Genomic DNA, 24692 nt, shown 5'->3' on the forward strand with positions numbered 1-24692 from the left:
AACAGATTCCTCACTGAGCAGGGAGCCGATGCCAGGCTCGATCCCAGGAGTCTGGGATCATGACCTGAACCAAAGGAAGACGCTTAACTGACTGAGCCACCCAGGTGCCCCAGAAAGTGAGAATAATAATAGCTGTGTCCAGCATGTGTGAGCACTCAATACCATCAATTACTCCCTATCAAAAAGGTTCACATACATATGATTGCTTTGTAGCGACTACTCTGTTCTTGACAACAGTGCTATGACCCTTCAGTCTAAAAAAACTATTACTGCTTTAGGTAGAGACAGCAGATTGCACATAAGCTGCTCATTTTGCTCCCTCCTGAAGCTTCACTAAAACTACAATAAAGGGAGTTTTTAAAAAGTCGTAAACTGGAACACCTGGGTGGTTCAGTGGGTGAGCATCTGTCTTTGGCTCAGGTCCTGATCCCAGGGTCCTGGGATCGAGTCCTGTATCAGGCTCCCCTGCAGGGAGCCTGCTTCTCCCTCTGCCTGTATCTCTACCTCTCTGTGTTCCTCATGAATAAATAAATAAAATTAAATTAAAAAGTCATAAACTCCTAATGATACAGAGAACAGAAGAGGAGACAACAGCAATGCAATTCTGAACGCTGGAAAGCAGATGGGCAGTGGTGACTGAGTTAGTACACCCAAGCAAGCTGAAGTCCCAAGTCAGCAGTGGGGAGAGCTGAGAACCAACCCAGGAAAGACCAGGGGGAAACAGAAAATTAGAGGCAGGGGCAGGGGGGCGCTTGGTGGTTCAGGTCTCTGACTCGATTTCTGCTCAGGTCTCGATCTCAGGGTCAACAGGTGGAACCTGGAGTTGGGCTCCATGCTGGGCATGAAGCCTGCTTAGGATTCTCTTTCTGCCCCTCCCTGCTCCCTCTCTAAAAAAAAAAAAAATATTGGATGCAGATAGCAATGGAGCAATACCTTCAAAATTCCGAAGGCAAATTATTTTCAACTGAAATTCTATTACCAGAGAAAGTATCAATCAAGTGTGAGTATAGAATCAAAACATATTCAGACAGGCAAGGTCTCTGAAACATGTTACTCTTCTTGTCAAGAAGTTACTAGCGTCTAAGTACCAATAGGGAGTATAAATCAAAAAAAAAAAAAAAAGAGAGAGAGAGAGAGAGAGAGAGAGAGAATACAGGATACAAATTTCCAGTTATAAGTAAGTCTGGAGATGAAAAGTACAGCACAGGGAATAGAATCGATAATATAACTCTGTATGGTGACAGATGGTAGCTACATTTATTGTGGTAAGCCCTGAGTAATGTACAGAATTGTCAGACCACTATGTTGTGCCCCTGAACTAATCTAACATCGTATGTCATACTTCAATAATAAAAATTTTTTTTAGGAGAGAGAGAATCTAGGGGCCCCTGGGTGGCGCAGTGGTTGAGTGTCAGTGTCTGCCTTTGGCTCAAGGTGTGATCCTGGGGTCCTGGGATCAAGTCCCTACATTGGACTCTTTGCAAGGAGCCTGCTTCTCCCTCTGCCTAGGTCTCTGCCTCTCTCTGTGTCTCTCATGAGTAAAAGTAAAAGTAAAAATAAAAATAAAAATAAAAAAAAATATATAGAATCCAGGGTATAGGAAAGATCCAACACAGGAGAGCTAAAGAGAATCCAGCTGTGCCCCAGACAAGGAGGCTAACCAGGCCAGATTGAAGTAGTGGTAACTCGAGACAGACATGCCCCAGCTGCTCTACCAGCCTTTTAACCTGAGGACTGAATGCCCCGAAACCTGGCCCAGATTCCTATCTGTACTCAGCTGGGCTTGGCTTGATCTTGATCATATGGTGATAAAGCTCCTGCTCGCCTTCCAAGCCCTGCAGCTGCACCAGCAGAGGACATTCACTTCCTTCACAGAAGGGTTCTGCTTTGACTGACCCTGCTAGCTGCAGGCTGGTCACGTGAGCTAAAAAGCAGAAAATACAAAATGCGAAGCAGCCTACCCTCTCGTTTCTGCTGTCCGTCCAGTACCGGCACACCTCAGAGATAGTATAGATTTGGTCACAGACCGCAGCAATAAAGTGCATATCCTAGTAAAGTGAGTCAGAGGAATTTTTTTGTTTCCCAAGAGCTTATGAAAGTTATGTTTACACTATATTGTAGTCTACTGAGCGTTAACAGCACTGTGTCAAAAAAAAAACAAAAAAAACAAAAAACGATGTACATACTTTAATTTAAAAATACTGCATTGCTAAAAATGATCATCTGAGCTTTCGGCAAGTCATACGGATCACCCTAACAAATATAATAATAAACAAATTTGAAATATTGCAAAAATTACCAAAATGTGACACAGAGACAGGAAGCGAGCAAATGTTGTTGGAAAAATGGTGCTGATAGGCTTGCTCCCCACAGGGCTGCCACAAGCCTTCAATTTATTAAAAAACAGATAAATAAATAAGGCAGTATCAGCAAAGCACAGAAAGACAGTGTGCCTGTACGTGATCCACTCTAGAGCCTTCCAGAAGCCCTGTGATGAACCCCATTTCCTAGGACTCACTCATAACACTACCCACTAACTTCCTCAGAAAGGCCTCCTGTAAACAGGCAAGCTGAAGCCATTCTGTTCTGCTCATCTCTTCCTGGAAACCTCCATCCAATAGTGACAAAAACGTCCTTTCCTTACACCATCAGGTCTGTGCTTACAATTATGAAACAAAATTTTAATCTCAAATTTAGAAAGTTCTAGTATTTTCTAAGAAGCCTGTTTGGAGTTCAGCTGCACTCTGGGGGGAAAAATTAATAATTAATTAATTATAATGAACTATAATTAATAATAACTAATTATTAATTTAATGGAAAAGACACAGTTTATAGTCCTGTAAGATTTAACTGGAGAAATTAATAAGGTGTTATGATTTTTCTAGCCTGGAAGAAAAGAGTAATTCCAAAGGCATGATTTTTTTGCTGCTGTCTGGAACATTAACTGATTATATCTTACTCGGCAATTTTGTTCAGACATTCTTTTCCCTGTGGACTACATATGTTCCTTAAATTATCTTAAAAAACCAGTTTTAACTGTAACAGTTAAAACTTTGCAACATGCTCATTATCTATTTGCATGAGAATTTTGTTTTAAAACTGTTCATTCAGGGGATCCCAGGGTGGCTTAGCGGTTTAGCACCGCCTTCAGCCTAGGGCCTGATCCTGGAGTCACTGGATCGAGTCCCACATCTGGCTCCCTGCATGGAACCTGCTTCTCCCTCTGCCTGTGTCTCTGCATCTCTCTCTCTCTCTCTCTGTGTCTCTCATGAATAAATAAATTAAAAAAATATTAAAAAAGTAAAACTGTTCATTCAAAACCAAATACATTGGTAGGATGGGTATGTGTGTATGTGTCTGCTGTGTGTGTGCATTTATGTATATGTGTAAATATATATGTATATGTGTATTTGTGTATATATGTGTAAAGCTTATTTTATAAAGCTTATTTTAAAAAGCAAGAGAAAGATTAACAAATCAGAATACAGGCCATACCTCAGAAGTAGGATGGGAATGTTTTCTTTTCTTTTTTTTTTTTTTTAAGATTTTATTTATTTATTCATGAGAGACACAGAGAGAGAGGCAGAGACACAGGCAGAGGGAGAAGCAGGCTCCATGCAGGGAGCCCAACGTGGGACTCGATCCGGGGTCATCAGGATCACGCCCTGGGCTGAATGTGGTGCTAAACCGCTGAGCCACCCGGGCTGCCCGAATGTTTTATTAATCTGGTGGGAGATACAAGGATCACAGGAATCATATTCTTTAAAAATATATACATATATCACATATGTATATATAAAAAATCATATATCATCACAAATATATATGTACACACATACCTATGCTCTACACACTTTTTTTGCACCTAGGATACATTTCACAATAAAAGAAACATTTAAAAAAGAGAACAAAAGGGCGGCCCAGGTGGCTCAGCGGTTTAGCGCCGCCTTCAGCCCAGGGCCTGATCCTGGAGACCCGGGATCGGGTCCCACGTTGGGCTCCCTGCATGGAGCCTGCTTCTCCCTCTTCCTGTGTCTCTGCCTCTCTCTCTCTCATTAATAAGTAAATTAAAAATCTTAAAAAAAAAAAAAAAGAGAACAAGGATTTTTTTTTTAAACATACATATTAGTTTTTTTTTGTTTTTTTTTAATTTATGATAGTTACAGAGAGAGAGAGAGGGGCAGAGACATAGGCAGAGGGAGAAGCAGGCTCCATGCACCGGGAGCCCGACATGGGATTGGATCCCGGGTCTCCAGGATCGTGCCCTGGGCCAAAGGCAGGCGCTAAACCGCTGCGCCACCCAGGGATCCCCAGAACAAGGATTTGTTATGATGGGATATTCAAGGTGCTTACCACAGGACAGAAAGTACACAAAGTTTGTCTGTTCACAGATCTCTTCCTGAAGGCCTTCTCTATTTATTTCTACCAAGCCAATCAAATGAATGAATATAACCTTAAAGTCAACACCAACTAAGTGGAAACAAAAATTTACCATTATTTAACCTGGTCTTCAAAATTTTCTTGATCCAGTAACCAGTCTCTAAACATAAAACATAAAACACAGATTCTAAGAAATGCATTTAGAACAAATTGAGCTACTGCCTTTAAATCATAAAATCTTTTAAGTTATAAAAACAATTCCTGGTGCAAAAGGCACTCAAATTATACCAAAGAACAACAATCTGTTTACGTTATCTACCTGAAACTTATCCTACCTACAATGGCAAAAGGATTTTCATGGCAACGAGACTTTTAACAGCTAAAATCCAGAAACAACCAAATGTCCATCAGTACGGGATCAACAAAATACATGAGAGCACATGTAAATAATGGTATAGGATGAAGCATTCTAAAAATGAGGTAGATCCACATACAGATACGGAACCATGTCCTGATATTATTATAAGTCAACTGCCCAACAGCTATGGGATGGTCCCCTCCTAGGCAATGGATCTGAAGATTTAAAGGATGGAAAGTGAACAAGGAATTCCCACTTTTTACCTGATACACTTTGTTGTGCCGTTTGAACTTTTCACTTGGATATTCTTCTGTTATGTCAAAAAAAATTAATAACCTAGATATATTACTGCTATCACTTAAAAGTAGCAAGTAAGGATAAACTTTTACCTTGGACTCCAGAAGTGAGTTCATTAAAGACAGAGGGGGAAGGTTCCGGTAATCCCAGTGGGCAGAGGATGGGGGCCGGGCAGGCGGGGCGGGGCAGGCGGGCGTGTCTCCGGAAGAGGAAACTCTCATTAAACCTGCTTTTCCTGCAGCATCAGTATTGGAGATAACTTTTGATTTTCGGTTTAAGAGCCGAGAGTCTTGCAACACTATTATTACCGTAAAAAAATGTTTAAAGTTTGTTCTACGTTTGACACCTAAGAGGATTTGAAACACGACAGAGGACAAATAAGAGACTTAAGAGGATGGACAAGAAGTGTGACCAGCCTGGGAGTAAGAGCCTTGGGAATTGTTAAGAAAAGGGAAAAATCACTGGGGGGCACCTGCGTGGCTCAGTGGTTGAGCGTCTGCCTTTGGCTCAGGTCGTGATCCCGGGGTCCTGGGATCAAGTCCTGCTTCGGGCTCCCCAAGGGGCGCCTGCTTCTCTGTGTCTCTCGTGAATAAATAAATAAAATCTTAAAAAAAAAAAAAAAAAAAGAGAGAGAGAGAGAAAGAAAAGGGAAATCACGGTACCGGTGGACGAAGAGTTTGAGAGAAGAGGTGGGATACTCCAAGAAATTAATGCCTTTGGGAGGCATGATGGTGATCACACATTTACTCCAATCGGAGGTTTGACTCCCGTCCACAGACGGACAGACAGACACACGCTCACCCGGCACCAACAGCAGGAAGGGAGCGGGCACAGTCGACCCCGTCATCGCGGCTTTGGCTTTAAAAAGGTCACGCACTCGCATCGGAGATGAAGCACCTTTCCAGGGATTAACTCGGAAGCCAACGTATTGCTTAAAAACACCAAAAACGGTTTTCCCCGGCACAAGTACCACCGCTACGGGGCGGGGGGGGGGGGGCGGGGGGCAATTCTCTGCGGCTACACACCTAAAAGGACACTCGACGCTCTAGGATCAATTGTCCAAGGAATGCTGAGCCTCGGACATCGCCTCTTCCCACCGCTGTACCGGCCTCTCCCAAGGGCAGAGCCGGGAAAGTCCAGGGATCACCGACCCCCTTCCCACCCTCGCTGGGAGCAAACCCGAGGGGCGCCGAGGTGCTGGGGCCCGGACCCCCGCCCCCCGCCGCCCCCCGCCGCCCCGGCAACGCGGCGGCTCCCCGCGCGGCGCGGCCTCGGTCGGCCCGGGGGCACGCGCGGGCGGCGGGGGGCGGGGGCCGCGGGGGCCGCGGGGGGCGCGGGGGGCGAGGGGGGCGGCGGAGGTCCGCGGGCCCGATCCGCCGGGCGGCGCCGGGCGCGGCACAGGGAGGCCGGGCGGGCGCCGCCGCACCGCGCAGGCCCGGCCGGCCGGGGGCGCCTCTCCGCGCGCGGACGACGGGCGCGACCCCCCCCGCGCGCCGCGAGACCGGCCCACGCACTCACCTGGCCGCCGCGACGCCCACGCCGCCCCCGAGCGCGCGTCCGCCGCGCCCCACCTCGGTGCCCGGGAGCCGGGAGCGGACGGCGCGCGCGAGGCGAGGGGCGCCGGCGGGGCGCGGCGCCGTGCGCACCGCGGCGACCAATCGGCACGCAGCAAGTGGCCGAGGGGGCGGGGCGGGGCGCCAGGGGGCGGGGCGCGGCGCCAGGGGGCGGGGCGAGGCTTCCGGGAGCTGCCCGCTGCCCGCTGCCCGCTGCCCGCTGCCCGCTGCCCGCGCGCCGGGACTCGCGGCCGCGTAAACGTGAGCCGAGGTGCTGCCGTCTTGCGGACGGCGGCTGGGGCCCGGCTCCCGCCGCTGCGTTTCTGCTCGCGGAGCTCAAGTGCAGCACCCGTGAAATCACGCGCTCGGAGGGCACCCAAGACCCAGAGGGCAGGGACTCTGCCTCCAGGCCCCGCCGCGCTGGCCGCTGAGCTGCCCAGAGGAGGGCAAGTGCTGCAGAAAGGGGAATCTCAGGACCCGAAGGTCTGCAGGGACGCCCTTTGCTAACGCCACCGCTCAGAAGGGGAGGCCCAGAAAAGTGAAGTTTCTCGTCCGAGGCTATCGGCTAGCTCTGTTAGCCCGAGGTGACCAGCACAGGACAACTAGTCTTCTAATTCTTTTTTTTTTTTTTTTTTTAAGATTTTATTCATTTATTCATGAGAGACACAGAGAGAGAGACAGAGAGAGAGAAGCAGAGGGAGAAGCAGGCTCCATGCAGGGAGCCCGATGTGGGACTCAATCCCGGGTCTCCAGGATCACACCCTGAGCCAAAGGCAGGCACTAAATCGCTGAGCCACCCCGGGATCCCTACTCTTCTAATTCTGTCCTGAGGCTTTTCCAGGGATCCACCCAGACTTTTGGCTTCCTCACAGTCAGGTCTCTTCCAACGCCCTCCTTTAAAGACCTCTTGGGGTGCGTGGCGGGCTCATTCGGTAGAGGATGCGACTCGGAGTCATGAGTTCAAATCCCCATCTGGCGTGTAGAGCGTACTTAATAAATAAGAAAATGTGGGCGTCTGGGTGGTTCAGTGGGTTAGGCGTCTGCCTTCTACCCATTTTCATGGTACTATTTTTCTTTTATATTTGTCACTTGGCAAGTAATACATTTAGAGTTACATTATCCATCATTCTGATACATGCGTTAGGATCTAGTGCTGAATAAATATTTGTTGAATTATTTACTTTTGAAATATGTGCAACCTTAAAACTAATCAAATCATATAATTTATAAAACTTATTAGCTTATGAAAATTGACTTTTTAAAAATAAGGTTTTATTTTTTTAAGATTTTATTTATTTATTCATGAGAGACACACACAGAGAGAGAGGCAGAGACACAGGCAGAGGGAGAAGCAGGCTTCATGAGGGAGCCTGATGTGGGACTCGATCCAGGGACTCCAGGATCATGTCCTGGGCTGAAGGCAGACACCAAACTGCTGAGCCACTGAGGCTCAAGAACAAGGTCCCAATAACAAGGTTTTAGATCTTGCTTCTCTTTTTCTTTATTCTATTAGGATTAAGTTTGCCTGCACATAACATGGGAGAGCAACCACAAAATAACAGTGGTATAAACAAAAATAGTATTTCCCTCTTATGTTTAAAAAGTCTAAAGTTAGTCTAGAGCCCATCTGATACTTAATGGAGACAAACCCAGCCTCATTGTTCCACCAAGAGAGTCACACATGTATTTATGCTTTCAAAGATAACAGGCATTTGGAAGATATCTGGTTCTACTCCCAGTATCACCTCATGATCTAAGAGAGCTGCTGTAGCTCCAGCCATTATGCTTGCATTCCAACTAGCATATACCACTTCTGCTTTCATCCTGCTGGCAAAAACATAGTCACTTTGCTACACTAAATGTCAAGAAAGGCTGGAAAACGAAAATAGGGCTTTAGTACTGAGAAAGAATGGATAGGTAGGAGTTCCTATCATAGTGTTAAATCTCATTACTTTTTAAGGTATTAAGTATTTTAAGATTTCCCCAAAATTGTTAAAGCTTCTTTTACAGAAGAATATCTTTTTTTTTTAAAGATTGTATTTATTTATTCATGAGAGACACAGAGGCAGAGGCAGAGGAAGAAGCAGGCTCCATGCAGGGAGCCCAGTGGAAGACTCGATCCTGGCACTCCGGGATCATGCCCTGAGCCAAAGGCAGATGCTCAACCGTTGAGCCACCCAGACGTCCCTACAGGAGAGTATCTGTAAGAAAATGCTTAGCAGCATGTTCGAAGGAAGATGGTACTGTTGAGCTGCCCTTAGGATGTGCATGCTTTGAGTTACTCTTCCAGAAATGAGTGGGGACTCACACTAATGCAGCTAGCTTCTCTGTCATTCTGTAACCTCTATCTTACAAAGAGAATGTGTGTGACACACACACACTGAAAAAAGTATATATATATTTATATATATAAAGTATATATATACTTTATAGTATATATAAAAGTATATATATATACTCTGAAAAATATATATATATATACACTTTGAAAATATGGGCATTTGAAATGTATGGAGATTAAGTTACTGATGCCAAAATTTCAATGTCATCATTTCAAATGCACTGATTTGAGTCTTTAGTAAAATTGCAAATCAGTTTAAACAAATCTTCACATCTGCCCTGATTCAGTTGGTATTCCATCATGTAGCTACCTAAGCATGTTTTCTTAAATACTTATTCTGTAAGAACTTCAGTAAGGCCGTCCTAGAATCTGGAGTATCTATGACTTCAGGACCCTTTCAGGTTTGGGCCAGGACAGTTCTATAAGGCTGCTTCACCTAAAATTAGACAGGCAGATTCCAGTCTGGTGGGCTCAAACCTACTAAGAAAAAGGAACAATCCAAGCTGTCCTTCACACTAGGTCTTGCAGGTTCTGGTTTGTTCTTATTTTCTTAAGGCTGTTTCATGAACTTACTCTGATAAAGCGGCATTCAGTCCTCATCTTTTGAAAGTACACACTTAGGGCACCTGGGTGGCTCAGTGGTTGAGCATCTGCCTTTGGCTCAGGTCGTGATCCTGGGGTCCTAGGACTCCCCACAGGGAGCTTGCTTCTCCCTTTGCCTGTGTCTCTGCCTCTTTCTCTGTGTTTCTCACAAATAAATAAATAAAATCTTTAAAAAAAAGTGCACACCCAATGTGTAATGCAGAAACTGAAAGACTAAAACTTAATGTGTAAACATGTACTTCTGAAAATATTGTCACTTCCTCCATAAAGTTAGGGGGTTGTGTAACAAAAAGATTTTGCATAAGTCAGTAGAACTGTTGTATTTGGATAAAGTTATCTTGAAATTAAGATCACATTCCTATGGATCCGAAATGACCCTCTCTCAGGAGTATGGATATTCAGTGCCAATCGTTTGGGAGAAAGATTGGTCTTTAGATGGGAAATGAAACCAAAGTTTGGAGGGTTATGTGAGACAGGCAGGAGACGAGACATTTCTTTCTACAGTCTAGACTGTTGATGGCAGTGGCTTCGTTTATCAATTGGCTCCTTCAGTTGCAAGGAACAAGAAAAATAATCTCAAACTGGCTTTATAGAATAGTAAAAAACAAAATGAAACCAAAAAACATAGTTTTTTTCTGTTAAAGATTATTTATTTATGTATTTATGAATTTATTTATTTATTTGAGAGAGGAAGAGAGAGAGAGAGCAAGTGAGCAGAAGGAGGGGCACAGGGAGAAAGAGACTCCCTGCTGCATATGGAGCACGAGGTAGTCTCCATCTTAGGACCCTGAGATGACATCAGGGACCTGAGTGAAAATCAAGAATCAAACACTTAACCAACTGAGCCACCCAGGTGCCCCATAAACCCCAGAGTTTGTTTTATTTATTTATTTATTTATTTATTTATTTATTTATTTATTTATTTATTTATGAGAGAGAACGCCTTGTGGGGAGGGGGAGAGGGTGGTGGAGAAAGGGAATCCAGCACACTCCCTGCTGAGGAGCCCCACACAGGGCTCAATCCCACAACCCTAATATGATCCAAGCTAAAATCAAGACACTTGGACACTTAACCAATTGAGTCACCCAGGTACTCCAAAATCCTAGTTTTATTTTATTTATTTATTTATTTATTTATTTATTTATTTATTTATTTATTTATGATTTAATTAATTTATTCATGAGAGAGGCAGAGAGAGAAGCAGGCTCCATGCAGGGAGCCCGATGTGGGACTCCATCCTGGGACTCCAGGATCACGCCCTGGGCAGGCACTCAACTGCTGAGCCACCCAGGTGTCCCAAAAATCCTAGTTTTAAAGCAAACAAAAAAAAAAAATGGAGACATATCCTCAGTAGAAATAGAGACACACATGGAGAAAATAGGAAGTGTGATACTCTTAGAAATGAGTCAGGCTGCTTTATAAGTGTCATGTTAAAATAGTCTCCTATGGGCCACTTGGGTGATAGTTAAGTATCTGACTCTTGAGCTCAGCTCAGTTCAGTCTTGATCTCAGGGTTGTGAGTTCAAGCCCTGCACTGAGCTCCACACTAGCTGTGGAGCCTACTTTAAAAAAAAAAAAAAAAAAGTAAGGGATGTCTGGGTGGCTCAGTCAGTTAAATGCCTGCCTTTGGCTCAGGTCACGATCCTGAGGTCCTGAGATCTAGTTCCACATCAGGCTCCTTGCTCAGCAGGAATCCTGCTTCTCCCTCTGCCTTTCCCTCCCACTCCTGTGCTTGAGTGCTCTCTCTTTCAAATAAATAAATAAATAAAATTTTTAATAAAATAAAATAATTATCTATGTTATAATCTAGGAAAAGGTGGCAGTGAAATACTGCAAGTACTCTACATCAAGGATATATTCAGATACCAATGCTTAAAAGATTGATTCAAAAATTCTTCCTATCAGGGAAGAGAAAAATGAGTCAGTAAATGCAGTAGTACAGTTGTACTCAAAACCATACAGAAGTTAGGTAAAATGCCTCTAGGAACAGAATATGATAAAACAACAGGTGACCCCCAGATTAATAAGTCATTTCAACATGTAGCTTTTGCAATATAGATTTTCGTTGTACTAGAAGGGTAGCATATATGAAATATTTTAAAAACAATACTTATTAATGAAATTAATGAGAATAGTTTCATGTACATCTACTCTATTATCTATTACTATGTAGCAAATTATCCTCAAACTTAGTGATTTAAAACATCAAAGATTTATTTATTATTTTACATAATGTCTAAGGATCAGGAATCTGGAAGCAACTTAGCTAAATTGTTCTGGCTCAGGATTCTTCATGAGATTACAGTTAAACCATCAGCAGGGGTTGCAGATCTCTGAAGGTTCCGCTTTCAATAATGCTCATTCTCATGGCTGGAGGCTGGAGGCTTCAGAGCCTGGATGCATGTGCCTCTCCACAAGGCTGCATCGAGTCATGGCAATAGGCCTCACCCAAAGTGAGTGACCTAACAGAAAGTGAGAAAGCAGGAAGCTTCTAGCCTCAGATGTGACGTGCTGTCACTTCTTATACATTATTGATCACGCAGACCAAATCTGATACAATATGGGAGGGCACTACCCAAAAATGTAAATATCTTCTTTTAAAAAAAAAGAAATATTACATGAAAGTGGGGAGGGAGTGGCATAGTCGGTCAAGCATCCAACACTTGGTTTCAGCTGGGGTGGCAATCTCGGGGTCATGAGATCAAGCCCCACAGTGGCCTCCATGCTCAGCACAGAGTCTGCTTGGGATTCTCTTTCCCTCTCCCTCTACCCCTCTCGTGCCTGCTCTTTCTCTCTATATATAAAATAAATCTTTATAATTTATTTTAAAGATTTTATTTATTTATTCATGAGAGACACAGGGAGAGAGGCAGAGACATAGGCAGAGGGAGAAGCAGGCTCCCTGGTGTGGGACTTGATCCCAGGACCCTGGGATCACGACCTGGGCCAAAGGCAGATGCTCAACCACTGAGCCACCCAGGTGCCCCAATAAAGAAATCTTTAAAAAAGAAAAAGAAAGTGGAGATCTTTGAGGGTCATCTTGGATGCTGGCTGCAAGATTTACTAATGTGGTCACAGTTGGCTTTTTTTTTTTTAATTTTTATTTATTTATGATAGTCACAGAGAGAGAGAGAGAGAGAGAGGCAGAGACATAGGCAGAGGGAGAAGCAGGCTCCATGCGCCGGGAGCCCGATGTGGGACTCGATCCCGGGTCTCCAGGATCGTGCCCTGGGCCAAAGGCAGGCGCTAAACCGCTGCACCACCCAGGGTTCCCCACAGTTGGCTTTTAAGTAAAAGCCAATCTCCTCTGGTACCTATTTGCATTCAATACTAAAAGCAAACTCTAATAGGCATGTAGTACTGATCATTCAAATGCCATAAGCCATGGTGTCATCACTAATGAGCTGCTGAACTGGGGTACAGCTCTTGGTAAAATTTCCCTCAAAATAAGTACAACTTTTACAGTATTTGCATTTGTAAAAAAAAACGTGTATTTTATTTTTTAAAGATTTTATTTATTTATTCATGAGAGAGGCAGAGACACAGGCAGAGGGAGAAGCAGGCTCCCTGCAAGGAGCCCAATGCGGGACTTGATCCCAAGACCCCAGGATCACGCCCTGAGCCAAAGGCAGATGCTCAACCACTGAGCCACCCAGGCGTCCCCAAAAAAGTATATTTTAATTCATGCCCCAAAGTATGTTGTGTTTATATGTAAAATATAATTCTGTTCCAGGCTTAGATTATTATAAACAAGACTATTTTCCCCCCACAGGAATATCTGGTGAGATGTTTGAATGTTGGCCAAGACTTGAAATAATTCCTTCTTTTTGTTACCTGCATTGCAAACCCTCAGGATCACTGACTCCACTTCCTAAATGTTTGTGGTCCTGGGTGATATTTGAAATATTTAACAATTAGGATTGCATGGACTTACCAACCAATCAGAATAGATGCCAGCCAGCACAACGTACAGGTCCAAACGGGCAAAACAGAAGCTCTGCTGGTTGTGCCCCTCCAACCATTTTGTTTTCGAAGATTCCTCCATAAATTTCCAAAACATCCTCTGGGGGCAATAGTGCCCAGAGAACCACTGAGTTACGTCTAAGGACTTCATCCTGCACCTAGCATTTCATATTCATCATCTCTAAGGATTACAGCTATCCTTGCAAGTTAGGTCTGATTACAGTTGACCCCTGAGCAATAGGGGGGTTAGGAGCGCCAACCCTCCCCCACAGTCAAAAAATGCCCCTATAACTTTTGACTCCCCCCAAACTTAACTGTAACAGCCTACTGTTGACTGGAAGCCTTACCGATAACACAAATAATCAATTAAAACATGCTTCGTTTGTTAGATATATTATATACTGTATTCTTAAATAAAGTAAGTTAGAGAAGGAAAATCATAAGGAAGAGAAAATACATTTACAGTACCATCTATAAGTGGTCCCACGCAGTACAAACCCCGGTGTTCAAGGGTCTACTGTATACTCATTGGACAGATGAAGAAACAGAAACTCAAGAAAATCCCATAGGTAGTGAGTGACAAAACCTGGATCTGACTTCCAGTCTCCTAGCTCCAAAGCCCACTCTTTTACTACTGCATCACACTGCCTCTTGCTCACGGTATGAGGGGAGGAAGCTTGAGGGAAGATGAAGGGCAAGAATGACAGCCCAACAATTAAGACACACTGAATTCAAGGCAGCCCCAGGAAACTCAGTATCTTGACTCTTCATTGCAGAAGCTGCCCACTAATGTGATCTGCTTCAAAATCCTCTCTGTCGACACCACAGCACAGTGTGTGGCTAAGAACAGGGATCTGGAACCTGACCAGCCCAAGACAATCTGGGTTCAAACCCCTACCCCTGAACACTTTCTAGCTGTGGCACCCAACGCAAGTTACTTAACCTCTCTGTGCCTCATTAGTTTCCTCAGCTCTCAAAAAGTGTTATTAATAGGGATGCCTGGGAGGCTCAGTGGTTAAGCTCTGCCTTTGGCTCAGGTGTGATCCTGGAGTTTGGGATTGAGTCCCATATCGGGCTTCCTGCAGGGAGCCTGCTTCTCCCTCTGCCTGTGTCTCTGCCTCTCTGTGTGTGTGTCTCTCATGAACAAACAAAATCTTTAAGAAAATAAATTTTTTTAAAAAGTGTTAATAGTACCTATGTCATAGCGAAGATTAGTTAATGCAAGGAAATTGTTCAACTAAGCTATCATCAGCTTCTCTGTGCCTCATACCTTACGATGCATTATCATGCCATATCTCACTCCCGACTCATGGACACTTCAGCTTGCGCTTGCTGTCTCTCTGCCCCAAGGCCTCTCTTGGTCTAACCTTGCACTGCTATTTACTTCATCTGCTCGCTAGCGATTAGTTCTTATTTCCATGAGAACATACAACAATCTCAGGCAGGCTTAACAGATAATGAAATAGAGCTGAGTGTGTTGATTTGGAAAGGTCTTGAAGATATATATTAATAGGTGAAGAAAAAGATAAGAGGAGCACATAGAGTGTGTTTGCATTTGTGTGTTTTTGAGAGAGAGATGGAAAGACAGTGTGTGTATATCAATTAAATATATAAACTTTTCGCAGGATATTGTGGTAGCCGGATAATGGCTTCCCCAAATATGTCCTAATTCTTAGAATCTGTGAATATGTTACGTTACTTAACAAAAGGAAATTAAGGTTGCTAACAGACTGACCCCAAAAAAGGAAGATTGTGCCGGATGATCTAGGAGGGACCGAGGTAAATCCGAGGGTCCTGTCAGCAGAAAGGGGAGGAGGCAGGAGAGTCCAAGTAGCGTGACATGAGAAGGACTTACCTGCTGTCTCTGGCTTTGAAGATAGAGGAAGGGGCCGCAAACCAAGAATACAGGTGGCTTCTAGAAGCTGGAAAAAAGCAAGGTATCAGATTCTCTCCTAGAGCCTCTAGAAGGAATGAAGCCCCACGAACACCTTGATTTTAGCCCAGTAAGATCCGCTTCAGACTTCTGACCTCCAGAACTGTAAGGCAATAAATGTGGTACTTAAGCCACTAATTTTCTAGTCATTTGTTACCACAGCATAAAAAAACTAGTTGAAGTTGTTGATGGCAGTCAGATCTGGGAAGTAGGGTTGGGTCTGGGTGGGAGGTCTGGGTCTGGGTGGTAGTGGGGGTGGGAGTGGAGTGGGGGTCTGGTTTAAAGAGGAACTCATTAAAAAAAATAAAATAAAAATAAAGAGGAACTCATTTGTTCATTGTCTATCCTTTTTTTTTTCATTGTCTATCCTTTTGCATTGATTGAGTTTTTTTTAACATATATATGTGAATTTTCAAAATAAAAAAGACTTTGTCCTTTTCCAAATAAAGAACCTTACGCTGTTGTACTATGTAACACTTCCCCAGCCAGTTGATGTATTTTTTTGCCCTTGGGCCAGAGGCCTTGGCGCCTGTGGGCAGGCTGGCACCATCAGGGATAAGCTTAAAATAGGCATTTCCCAAACCTCTCAAGATACTCGTGCCCATAAGAGCGGGACCGAAGCATGCACAGGTCTTCTTCTTCACTCTGGCAGCCCCTGACACTCATGTCCAGAAGCTTTCAGAATCACGATGTGTTGGGGCCACTTGTTCTTGGTGTTGGAGAGAAGAAAGAGAAGAAAGGAAAGGCAGGGTTTTACGTTTTTCCTTCCCCACAGACTCTGGGCTGCATGATGTGTAATGGGAGATAGCAGGGATTGACATCTTACCTACCGCCTAATCACCTAATGAGTTCCAGAGTAAAAAGCGTGTTTTTTTTTTTTTTTAAGATTTTATTTATTTATTCATGAGAGACACAGAGAGAGGCACAGACATAGGCAGAGGGAGAAGCAGGCTCCCTCTGGGGAGCCCGATGTGGGACTCGATCCCAGGACCCCAGGATCACTACCTGAGCCAAAGGCAGGCACTCAACTGCTGAGCCACCCTGGCGTCCCTAGAAAAAAAAGTTTTTATATGTGGGGTGCCTGGGTAGCTCAGACGGTTAAACATCTGACTTTGGCTCAGGTCATGATCTCCGGGTCCTGGGATCAAGCCCCACATTGGGCCCCCACACTCAAAAAGGAGTCTGCTTCTCCTCCCTCTGCCTCTGCTCCACCCCCCATTTGTGTTCTCTCTGCCTCTCTCTCAAATAAATAAAATCTTTTAAAAGAAGTTTTTATGTCATTAAAGCCCACGTTCTTTCAATCAGTTTTTACAAAACATGCATTTGCTTTTATCTAATTTTCTCCATTTTGTGGAGAAAATTGTTTATGTAAGGCCACCACTCATTTTGGTAAGAGTAGCTATTTGTTGTAAGAGAGACACAGTGATGGGTATGACTGGCTCAGTCGTGGAGCATGCTACTCTTGATCTCAGGGATGTGGTTCAAGCCCCATGCTGGGTGTAGAGATTACTTAAAAAAATAAAATCTTAAAAAAAAAAAAGACACAGTAGCAAATGCCTGGGAATACTAACGCAGTTCTGTGGGGGTTTTGCAGAAATTTGTACACATTAATCAACATTTGCTATAGATGTGAAAGCATCTAAATTTAAATTCTTCAAACATTGGCTGTCATTTTTGTGCTTAATTTAAAACAGTTCCCTCACTCTTTATGCTTTTGAGGACATTTTTTGCCTACAGAAAAGTAGCAAGCAACCTACCAAATTCAGAACTGCTCTATATTTTCTCTTACTTTTTAATTTCTTTTTATAAAAAAACAGCTTTCACATACCATAAAATCCACTCATTTAAAGCACACAATTCAGTAGGTTCTTAGTACATTCACAGAACTGTTCAACCATTACCACAATCAATTTTAGAACATTTTTATCACCTCCAAAAAGAAAACCCCTGAGCATTACCAGTCACTCCCCATTTCCTCCCAAACCCTACAGCTGTACGCCACCACTATCTACTTTCTATCTCTAGAGATTTGCCTATCCTAGACTGGTCACATAAATGGAATCGTACAATATGTGGTCTTTCTTCACTGGCTCTTCCACATCCTCATTTAATGCCTCCCACTAGCTGAAGGCATGTCATAGAACAGTTTTGGTGAATTCAGAAAACTAGCAATGGATCAGCTTTGAAATAAAAATTCCCCCCTTTATTTGAGAGAGAGAGAGAGAGAGTGAATGAGTGCTGGGGGAGGGGGGGCATTTCAAGCAGACTCTGGGCTCAGATACAGAGTCTCCACCCACAACCCATGAGATCAGGACCTGAGCTGAAATTGAGAGTTGGACACTCAACCAACTGAATCACCTAGGCACCCCCTAGGGGAACATTTTTTTAAAACAAACCTTTAAAATAATAAAAACTTGGGGCGCCTGGGTGGCTCAGTAGTTGAGCGTCTGCTTTTGGCTCAGGTTGTGATCCTGGGGTCCTGGGATCGAGTCCCCATCGGGCTCCCTACAGGGAGCCTACTTCTCCCTCTGGTTATGCCTCTGCCTCTCTCTGTGTCTCAAATAAATAAATAAATAAATAAACAAACAAACAGATAAATAAATATTTAAATATATATATAAATTAAAAAATAAAATTACACAAACTTCTATTTATTATTTTATTAGCTCAGCACTGTACATTCAACCTGATTCAAAAACCACGCTGGAATTTTTATATATTGTATCTCAGTGAATCCTTGCAATAAGCCATCATTTTGAGGGTTTATACTTGAGTAATCTGTGAGTCAATGAAGTTTGGTATTTTGCCCAGGATTACACACCTACAAAGAGGTGTGTAGAGCTGAGAGTCTGAGAGTCCATGTACCTAGTACACCACAATCTAGCATATAGCTCCCAAGTATCCCAAACCCATGAGATTCTCATGATCTCATCTGTATCAGTCACAGTTCTTAGCTGCAAGTGGCAGCCCCTACTCTAGCTGGATTAAGCAGAAAAGGGATTTATGGGGGCAACCGGGTGGCTCAGTGGTTAAGCATCTGGCTTTGGCTCAGGTTGTGATCCTGGGGTCCTGGGATTGAGTCCTGCATCACACTCCTCTCCCTGAGGAGACAGAGCTTGAAATGCCCCTCCTCCCCCAGCACTCATTCGCTCTTCTCTCTCTGCCTATGTCTCTGCCTCTCTCTCTCTTTCTCTGTCTCGGATGAATGAATAAATAAAATCTTTTTAAAAAAAAAAGAGAGATTTATGAAAGGACACTGGAACTTTCGGGAGGGCCAAAGAAAGCGGCTCACAGTTGTTTCCAGGAACAATGCCCGAAACCACACTGAAAAACTGACCTGGTGAGGAAAACACCAAAGCTACTGTGGCCACGCCCATCAATTTGGCTGCCATTGCCGGTGACATGGATGCCACTTCTCTGTCCACCGGGCAGCCACTGCCTTCTTGCACCAGCTAAGTGGCATGTCTACAGAAAGCCAGCCTGTTTCCTTCTGTGCATCATTCTGAACCATGTCTCCCAAGGACTTGTCTTGGCAGAGCCTAGCTCACATGACCATTTTTGAGCATATTTAAGAAAATTAGGGATCTTCTCGCCTATCAGGATCATCTTCAAAAGTCTGACTTCCTGTGCTAGGAACCACATCCTCCCTAGATGAATGACACATACCACCATCAAACAGTCCATTCTCAAGATGAAAGGCAGCCGAAAACACAACAGCCATCTACCACATTTTTAAGCAAATCTAACTGAGAAGCTTGGATATCATTGAGCAAGTCATGGTATAAACTGTGGCTAAGTGGAAAAGTTGAAAGGACAAAGCCCGGGACCAGTTTCACCCATGGAGGTGAAACCACAGAGAGCATAGAGGCCCTGCTATAAATCTTAAAGCTGAGTCACCACTGGGCCATGTGCTCCTTACTAGAAGGTCCTCGAGGTACACCAGCAAGGACCTGCCCCAAAACTGTGAGTAGGTCTCTCTCTTTTTAAAGACTCATTTACTGGGCGCCTGGATGGGTCAGTGGTTGAGCATCTGCCTTTGGCCCAGGTCGTGATCCCAGGTCCTGGGATCGAGTTCTACTTTGGTCTCCCTGTGGGGAACCTGCTTCTCCCTCTGCCTATGCCTCTGCCTCTCTCTCCGTGTCTCTCAAGAATAAATAAAATCTTTAAAAAAAAAATTCACTTATTTGAGAGTGAGCAAGAGCATGAGGAGCAGAGGGAGAGGAACAAGCAGATTCCCCACTGAGTGTGAAACCCGACACAAGCTTGATCCCAGGACACCAGGATCGTGACCTGAGCCTGAAGGCAGACACTTAACTGACTGAGCCACCTAAGCACTCCCTTAAGATTCTATTTATTTATTTGGAGTAGGTCTCTCTTATAACAATGTTAAGCTTATTTGATATGTCTGTCGTGTTGAGACTCTCAGGTAGGAGCCTGTCACGGCGGAGGCTGGGGGACAGTGGCATACATCAATCATCTAGGGAAGATGTGGGTCCTCAGAGAGGAAGCCAGACTCTGAAACTGGTCTTGGCCAGAAAGACAATCCCTTAGTTCTTAGTTTCCTAAATCCAGATCTGGGGGAGTGGAGTCATGCTTGGGGTACCCGAAGATTCTCTCAGAGGTGGGAGTGGTAGGCTCTGCCTCCCTATAGCAGGCTGGGGGACTGGGCTCAGAGACAAACTGGGGAGGGTGTTACCCTGTCCCGTGGACTGCCTTCCCTTTGCTTATGTCATCCTAAGCCTTGAGGAAAGTTGTATTTGATGTTTTGATCTGGTCTCAGCTGGGCAAGAGGTATTATGCAACATTTATGGGTCTGCCCTTAGGCCAGGGGAGGAGAGGGAGGCCAGGGTGCTGGAGGCAGCAGTAATACCAAGCAAAATGAGTATCTGAGGGTTACATTTGGGGCTGAGGGGTCGTCCATTGCCCTCCCCCTCCTTACTGATTTCTGATCACCCAGATGATGGAATGGTGAATTTCTTTACAGGACTTTTTTTTTTTTTTAAGATTTTATTCATTTATTCATGAGACACACACGCAGAGAGAGAGAGAGGCAGAGACACAGGCAGAGGGAGAAGCAGGCTCTATGCAGGGAGCCCGATGTGGGGACTTGATCCCGGGTCTCCAAGATCATACCCTGGGCTGAAGGCAGCGCTAAACCGCTGAGCCACCCAGGCTGCCCCCTTTCAGGACTTTAGCAAATGGAGGCTGAATGAACAAAACGTTGTCAAAAAGTTAAGGCAGCACTTCTAGGAACAGGCAAATCAGCACGAGGGCTTCCTGAGAGGTACTGAGAATGTCCCAAATTGTGGCTGAGGCCCATTGATGGTCACCCAGGCAGGCAGTTGGCAGCAGGGAAGTATGTCAGGGAATAGCAGGCCCCAAGCACACAGACAAGGTCTCAGGGGGGCCCTCCACCCCCAAGAGCAGAACCCTGTTCAGAACCTCCATGGCTCGATGAAGAAAAAGAATAGTATTGCCATTGTTCTACCAAGGAACAGAAAACTAGAGCCCTGAGGTACCAGACTAGCCATGGGCATACAGAACAGGGGCAAAAACCATTTCACACCCTGCTCCTCAGGGTGTTGGGCCAGGATCTTGGTCCTACAGCTTGAAGAAAGGAGCTCTGAAATTCAAAGCTGGAATTAGGTAGACTCTGATGTGTCTATTGCTGAGTTGACATTACTACTACATCTGAGATGTTGGCAAAGTTACAAGGTGTAACACATCCAGAAAGGGTCAAGTCTCCATCAAAGGAAGGAGAAGTGACTTCTTTTGTGTTCAACAAACACTTGGGATGCCTGGGTGGCTCAGCGATTGGGCGTCTGCCTTCAGCTCAGGGCGTGATCCTGGGATTCCCGGATCCAGTCTAGCACCGGGCTTGCTGCATGGAGCCTGCCTCTCTCTGTGTATCTCTCATGAATAAATAGATACAAAAAAAACAAACGCTGATGAACTGGCCAAGATCTTTTTTTGGGCCTGCAACTTAATTTCTAAAATTAGTGAATCTGTTTTTCCCTAAGTGAATTTGCCTTCTTCCTAAGAAGAATCTCTGATCACAGCTTTTATAGCGTCAATCAAAAAGACAAAAAATATTTCTTCAGATGGTCAGCCAAAAATAGTTATTATTTGTTGTTTGTATAACAAGGGACCATTGGATAATCATTAAAATTAATTTTATTAATATAGACAACATGTACAGACATAAAGTGTGCTGTGCTGAAAATAAGGGTTTACTAGATTTTTTGTTGTTTACTTTCCCATTATCCAATATTGAAAATAGTCTTTTGTATTATGTTGCTGCAATGCAACTAGGTATCATACATCTTATTCCCATTCTTAACAAGATTCACAGAATCATAGCCTTCTAAAATGTTTTAGAACTACAGTTCTCAGTATGTAGCTCTATTTCATACTGTTCACAATTTCATTTACAGTAATGCCATCATTGTAGAAGCCACATAACTCATTCAGTAAAATAATCATATATTATACCAATTAATTACCCCATCATCCAAGTAGAAAGTCCTGAAATTTCCTTTGGAAGATGTAGTTTTACTTAACCATCACGCACTTTACAAAATAACTTGTTCTTTCAAAATCAGAGTGGCAAGTGCCACTTCTCAACCGCATCCATAATCCAGCACTCTGAGTTAAATAAGGAAACAGATCTGCTCTGTTTGACCACTCTCTGTATTCTTCTAGTTGCCCAATTCTGTGGCTAAAGCAATTACGCAAACCTAAAAAGTCAGATTTTCTGAAAGTGGATGGAATGTAACAATCTCACGAATGTTAATCTCCTGTCATTTGCCCAAAGTGCAAACTGGCACAAAATTCAGACACCTTTTCCTTTATGAAAAGGTTCCTAAGACAGGAAATTATATCCCTAAATTGAGATTTTCACATGGAAAAAGCCTCTGGGGAATCTGATAGATGACAAAGAAAGGCTTCAGGGAGACTTAGAGATGAAGTCAGAAGTGAAATCTTAAGTTTCCATTGATCCCAAGGATTTTTTTATTATTTTACCTCCAAAAGGGCAGAAAATACACCCAAACTCTTTTAAAAGTGGCCACTGGAGTCTACTTCTAGAACAGCTATATTAACTAGCTTGGCTGATGGATCTCCATAGCTAAGATAATGAAGTTAAGGCAGGAAAAAGTACAACCCAGAAATTTTGTGGGTTTTTGGTTTTTTATTCAGTACCCACAGAGGTCTTTATAAAAAAGGAAGAGTGCAGTAACTCTATTGGGCTAATTTCCTGATCATAACATTTCCACCCACATAGTGTCCCAAGTCTTAGAATGGTTGTAAGCTTTAATAACCTCAAGTGTATAAATGCAGCAAGCTTGCAAAAAACATGCATCATTGTGAAAGTTTGCTTGCCTATGGCCCATACTTCCTTAGTTTTGTGACTTTGAGAATGCTTTTTAAGGTTTGCTTTTGATTGTTGTTGTTGGTTCAGTAACTATTTTTGAAGATGGCAACTGTTTTCTGAGTTATTAGAACTGAAAATTGCACTAAGACTTTTGGAATACCCTTTATGATTCCCAGTCTGAGTCCCTGACCTAAATCATTTCACCTGGGGCTGACATTCATGCGCCGGAATGGATTGTTTTCCTAGAAATTCTCTTCTGTTCTTGCAACCTCCTCAGAGCAAAGCTGGCTGGACATTTCTGACTCAGTTTCTTACAGCTTTCTCACACATCACTGGAGACGTGATCAGTTTTGTACTAAGTACAGAGGCACACAGTTCTCAGGCTTTTGTGTTACAACAATAAATCTCAGCCTCTGTGTGATGTCAGCACAACTGAAGATGGTTTGGGGCACTACTGTGAGTATTTAAGTGGCCATATTCTAATAAATTTCCACACATTCATCCAGTTAAAAAAACCTGTCTTGACTCCAGGTGTTTTCTCTCCTTCTCTCTGATCAGTGTTGTTTGGGTTTTTATCTGTGACTTCCTTTGTTTTTGTAAGGGTCTCATATACTTCTTGGGCTCTGGCAATTTCTTTCTGTGCATCAAAATGGACTTTCTGACTGGTCAGGAGGGGAACAATTAAATTAAAATCATTAATTCGCTTGTTTAGTTTCCGGATGTCTTCTTGAAACTGGTCACAAACTTGGTTCCACTGCTTCTGTTCATTCAGTGTCATTGGATTCCCAAGTTTTTTTCTTGATGCTAAAATGGCCTCTCTGAGTTGATCAATGGTATCTTTGATTTCTTTTTGCATTAGGATCCATTCTGGCTGGTATCCATTATCTATCAATATTCTGTTCAGGTTGTGAGTCATGGGATCGATATATGAACAGCCAGAAAATTTTTTTAGAGGTTTTCCCTTCCCACTGAGATTGTCGAAGTCTCCTTTGGCCATTGATTCCTGAATGAGATCCTCTACTAAACGATCTATAGCCTGAGTTATCTTTTGTTCTTTACTCTGTCTTACATCTTTAACAATTACACTATTGGCGAAATACTGGCTTTGTAGTTTCTGCTTCTGATATTCCATCACCTGCTCAGTGGCACGGTCTGCTCTAAACTGCCTATATTGCTTCTCCCGTTGACTTGGGGTTCCGAAACCAATACCTTCAAAACTTAAATAATGCCGGTGTTGGGGTGTTTTATATTTGAATTTGTCTTCTTCTTCCTCTGCTTCTTCAACTTTATTCTGTCGGGCATTTGTTTGTCCTATCACATGGGAAAGCACCTTCCTATAAGCTTCTTCGATCCTTATAAACGTCGCAGAATCAGCAGTACTAGAGTCACCGTCTGGATGGTATTGCTTGGCAAGCTTATGAAAAGATTCCCTGACGTCATCTGCAGAGCATCCTTCATCCAGATTTAGCAGCCTGTAATATTCTCTCATCTTCTTTTTGGATTTATGAGTTGACATCATTCTATTTCTAATGACACCGAGATATGGGAGCATTTTCAATTCGATTAGATATCATTGAAACATTTATCAGATGAGATCTTAAGATCTGAGCCGTTGTCACGTACATCGTGTTCATAATTGTACCCAGAGTTCTTCCTAACAGTGATCTACAAATAGACAACAAATATAGAATCATGAAAGTTGTACTGGCTCAGCGATTGAGCATCTGCCTTTGGCTCAGGGTGTGATCCCAGGATCAAGTCGCGCATTGGGCTCTTTGCACGGAGCCTGCTTCTCCCTCCGCCTGTGTCTCTGCCTCTCTCTCTCTGTGTCTCCAATGAATAACTAAATAAAGTCTTAAAAAAAAAAGTTGTATTATCAGCAAATCTCATC

At 43.6% G+C, this 24692-nt stretch overlaps 2 protein-coding genes across 6 annotated transcripts in view; both read right to left on the minus strand.

The window, feature by feature from the left end:
• The window catches only part of TMEM50B (transmembrane protein 50B), a 55623-nt gene that overhangs the window by 29838 nt on the left and 1093 nt on the right, over positions 1 to 24692 (minus strand). Inside the window, exon 2 of one of the 5 annotated variants that reach the window (XM_025449859.3) lies at positions 15352 to 15418. The gene's annotated coding sequence lies outside the window, so the exon portion shown is untranslated. Of the gene's footprint in view, positions 1 to 5836; positions 5973 to 6060; positions 6256 to 6553; positions 6705 to 15351; positions 15533 to 24692 lie in introns of those variants that run through there. The other 4 variants (XM_025449860.3, XM_025449858.3, XM_025449857.3 and 1 more) reach the window with 4 other exon arrangements.
• Positions 21586 to 24463, minus strand: DNAJC28 (DnaJ heat shock protein family (Hsp40) member C28). The gene is given in 2 exon segments (XM_025449856.3): positions 21586 to 24356; positions 24358 to 24463. Coding segments are annotated over 2 exon segments (1182 nt in total). The 5' UTR covers positions 24436 to 24463; the 3' UTR covers positions 21586 to 23252.

This window comes from Canis lupus, chromosome 31, assembly GCF_003254725.2.
Source record: "Canis lupus dingo isolate Sandy chromosome 31, ASM325472v2, whole genome shotgun sequence".
Classification (NCBI taxonomy): domain Eukaryota; kingdom Metazoa; phylum Chordata; class Mammalia; order Carnivora; family Canidae; genus Canis; species Canis lupus.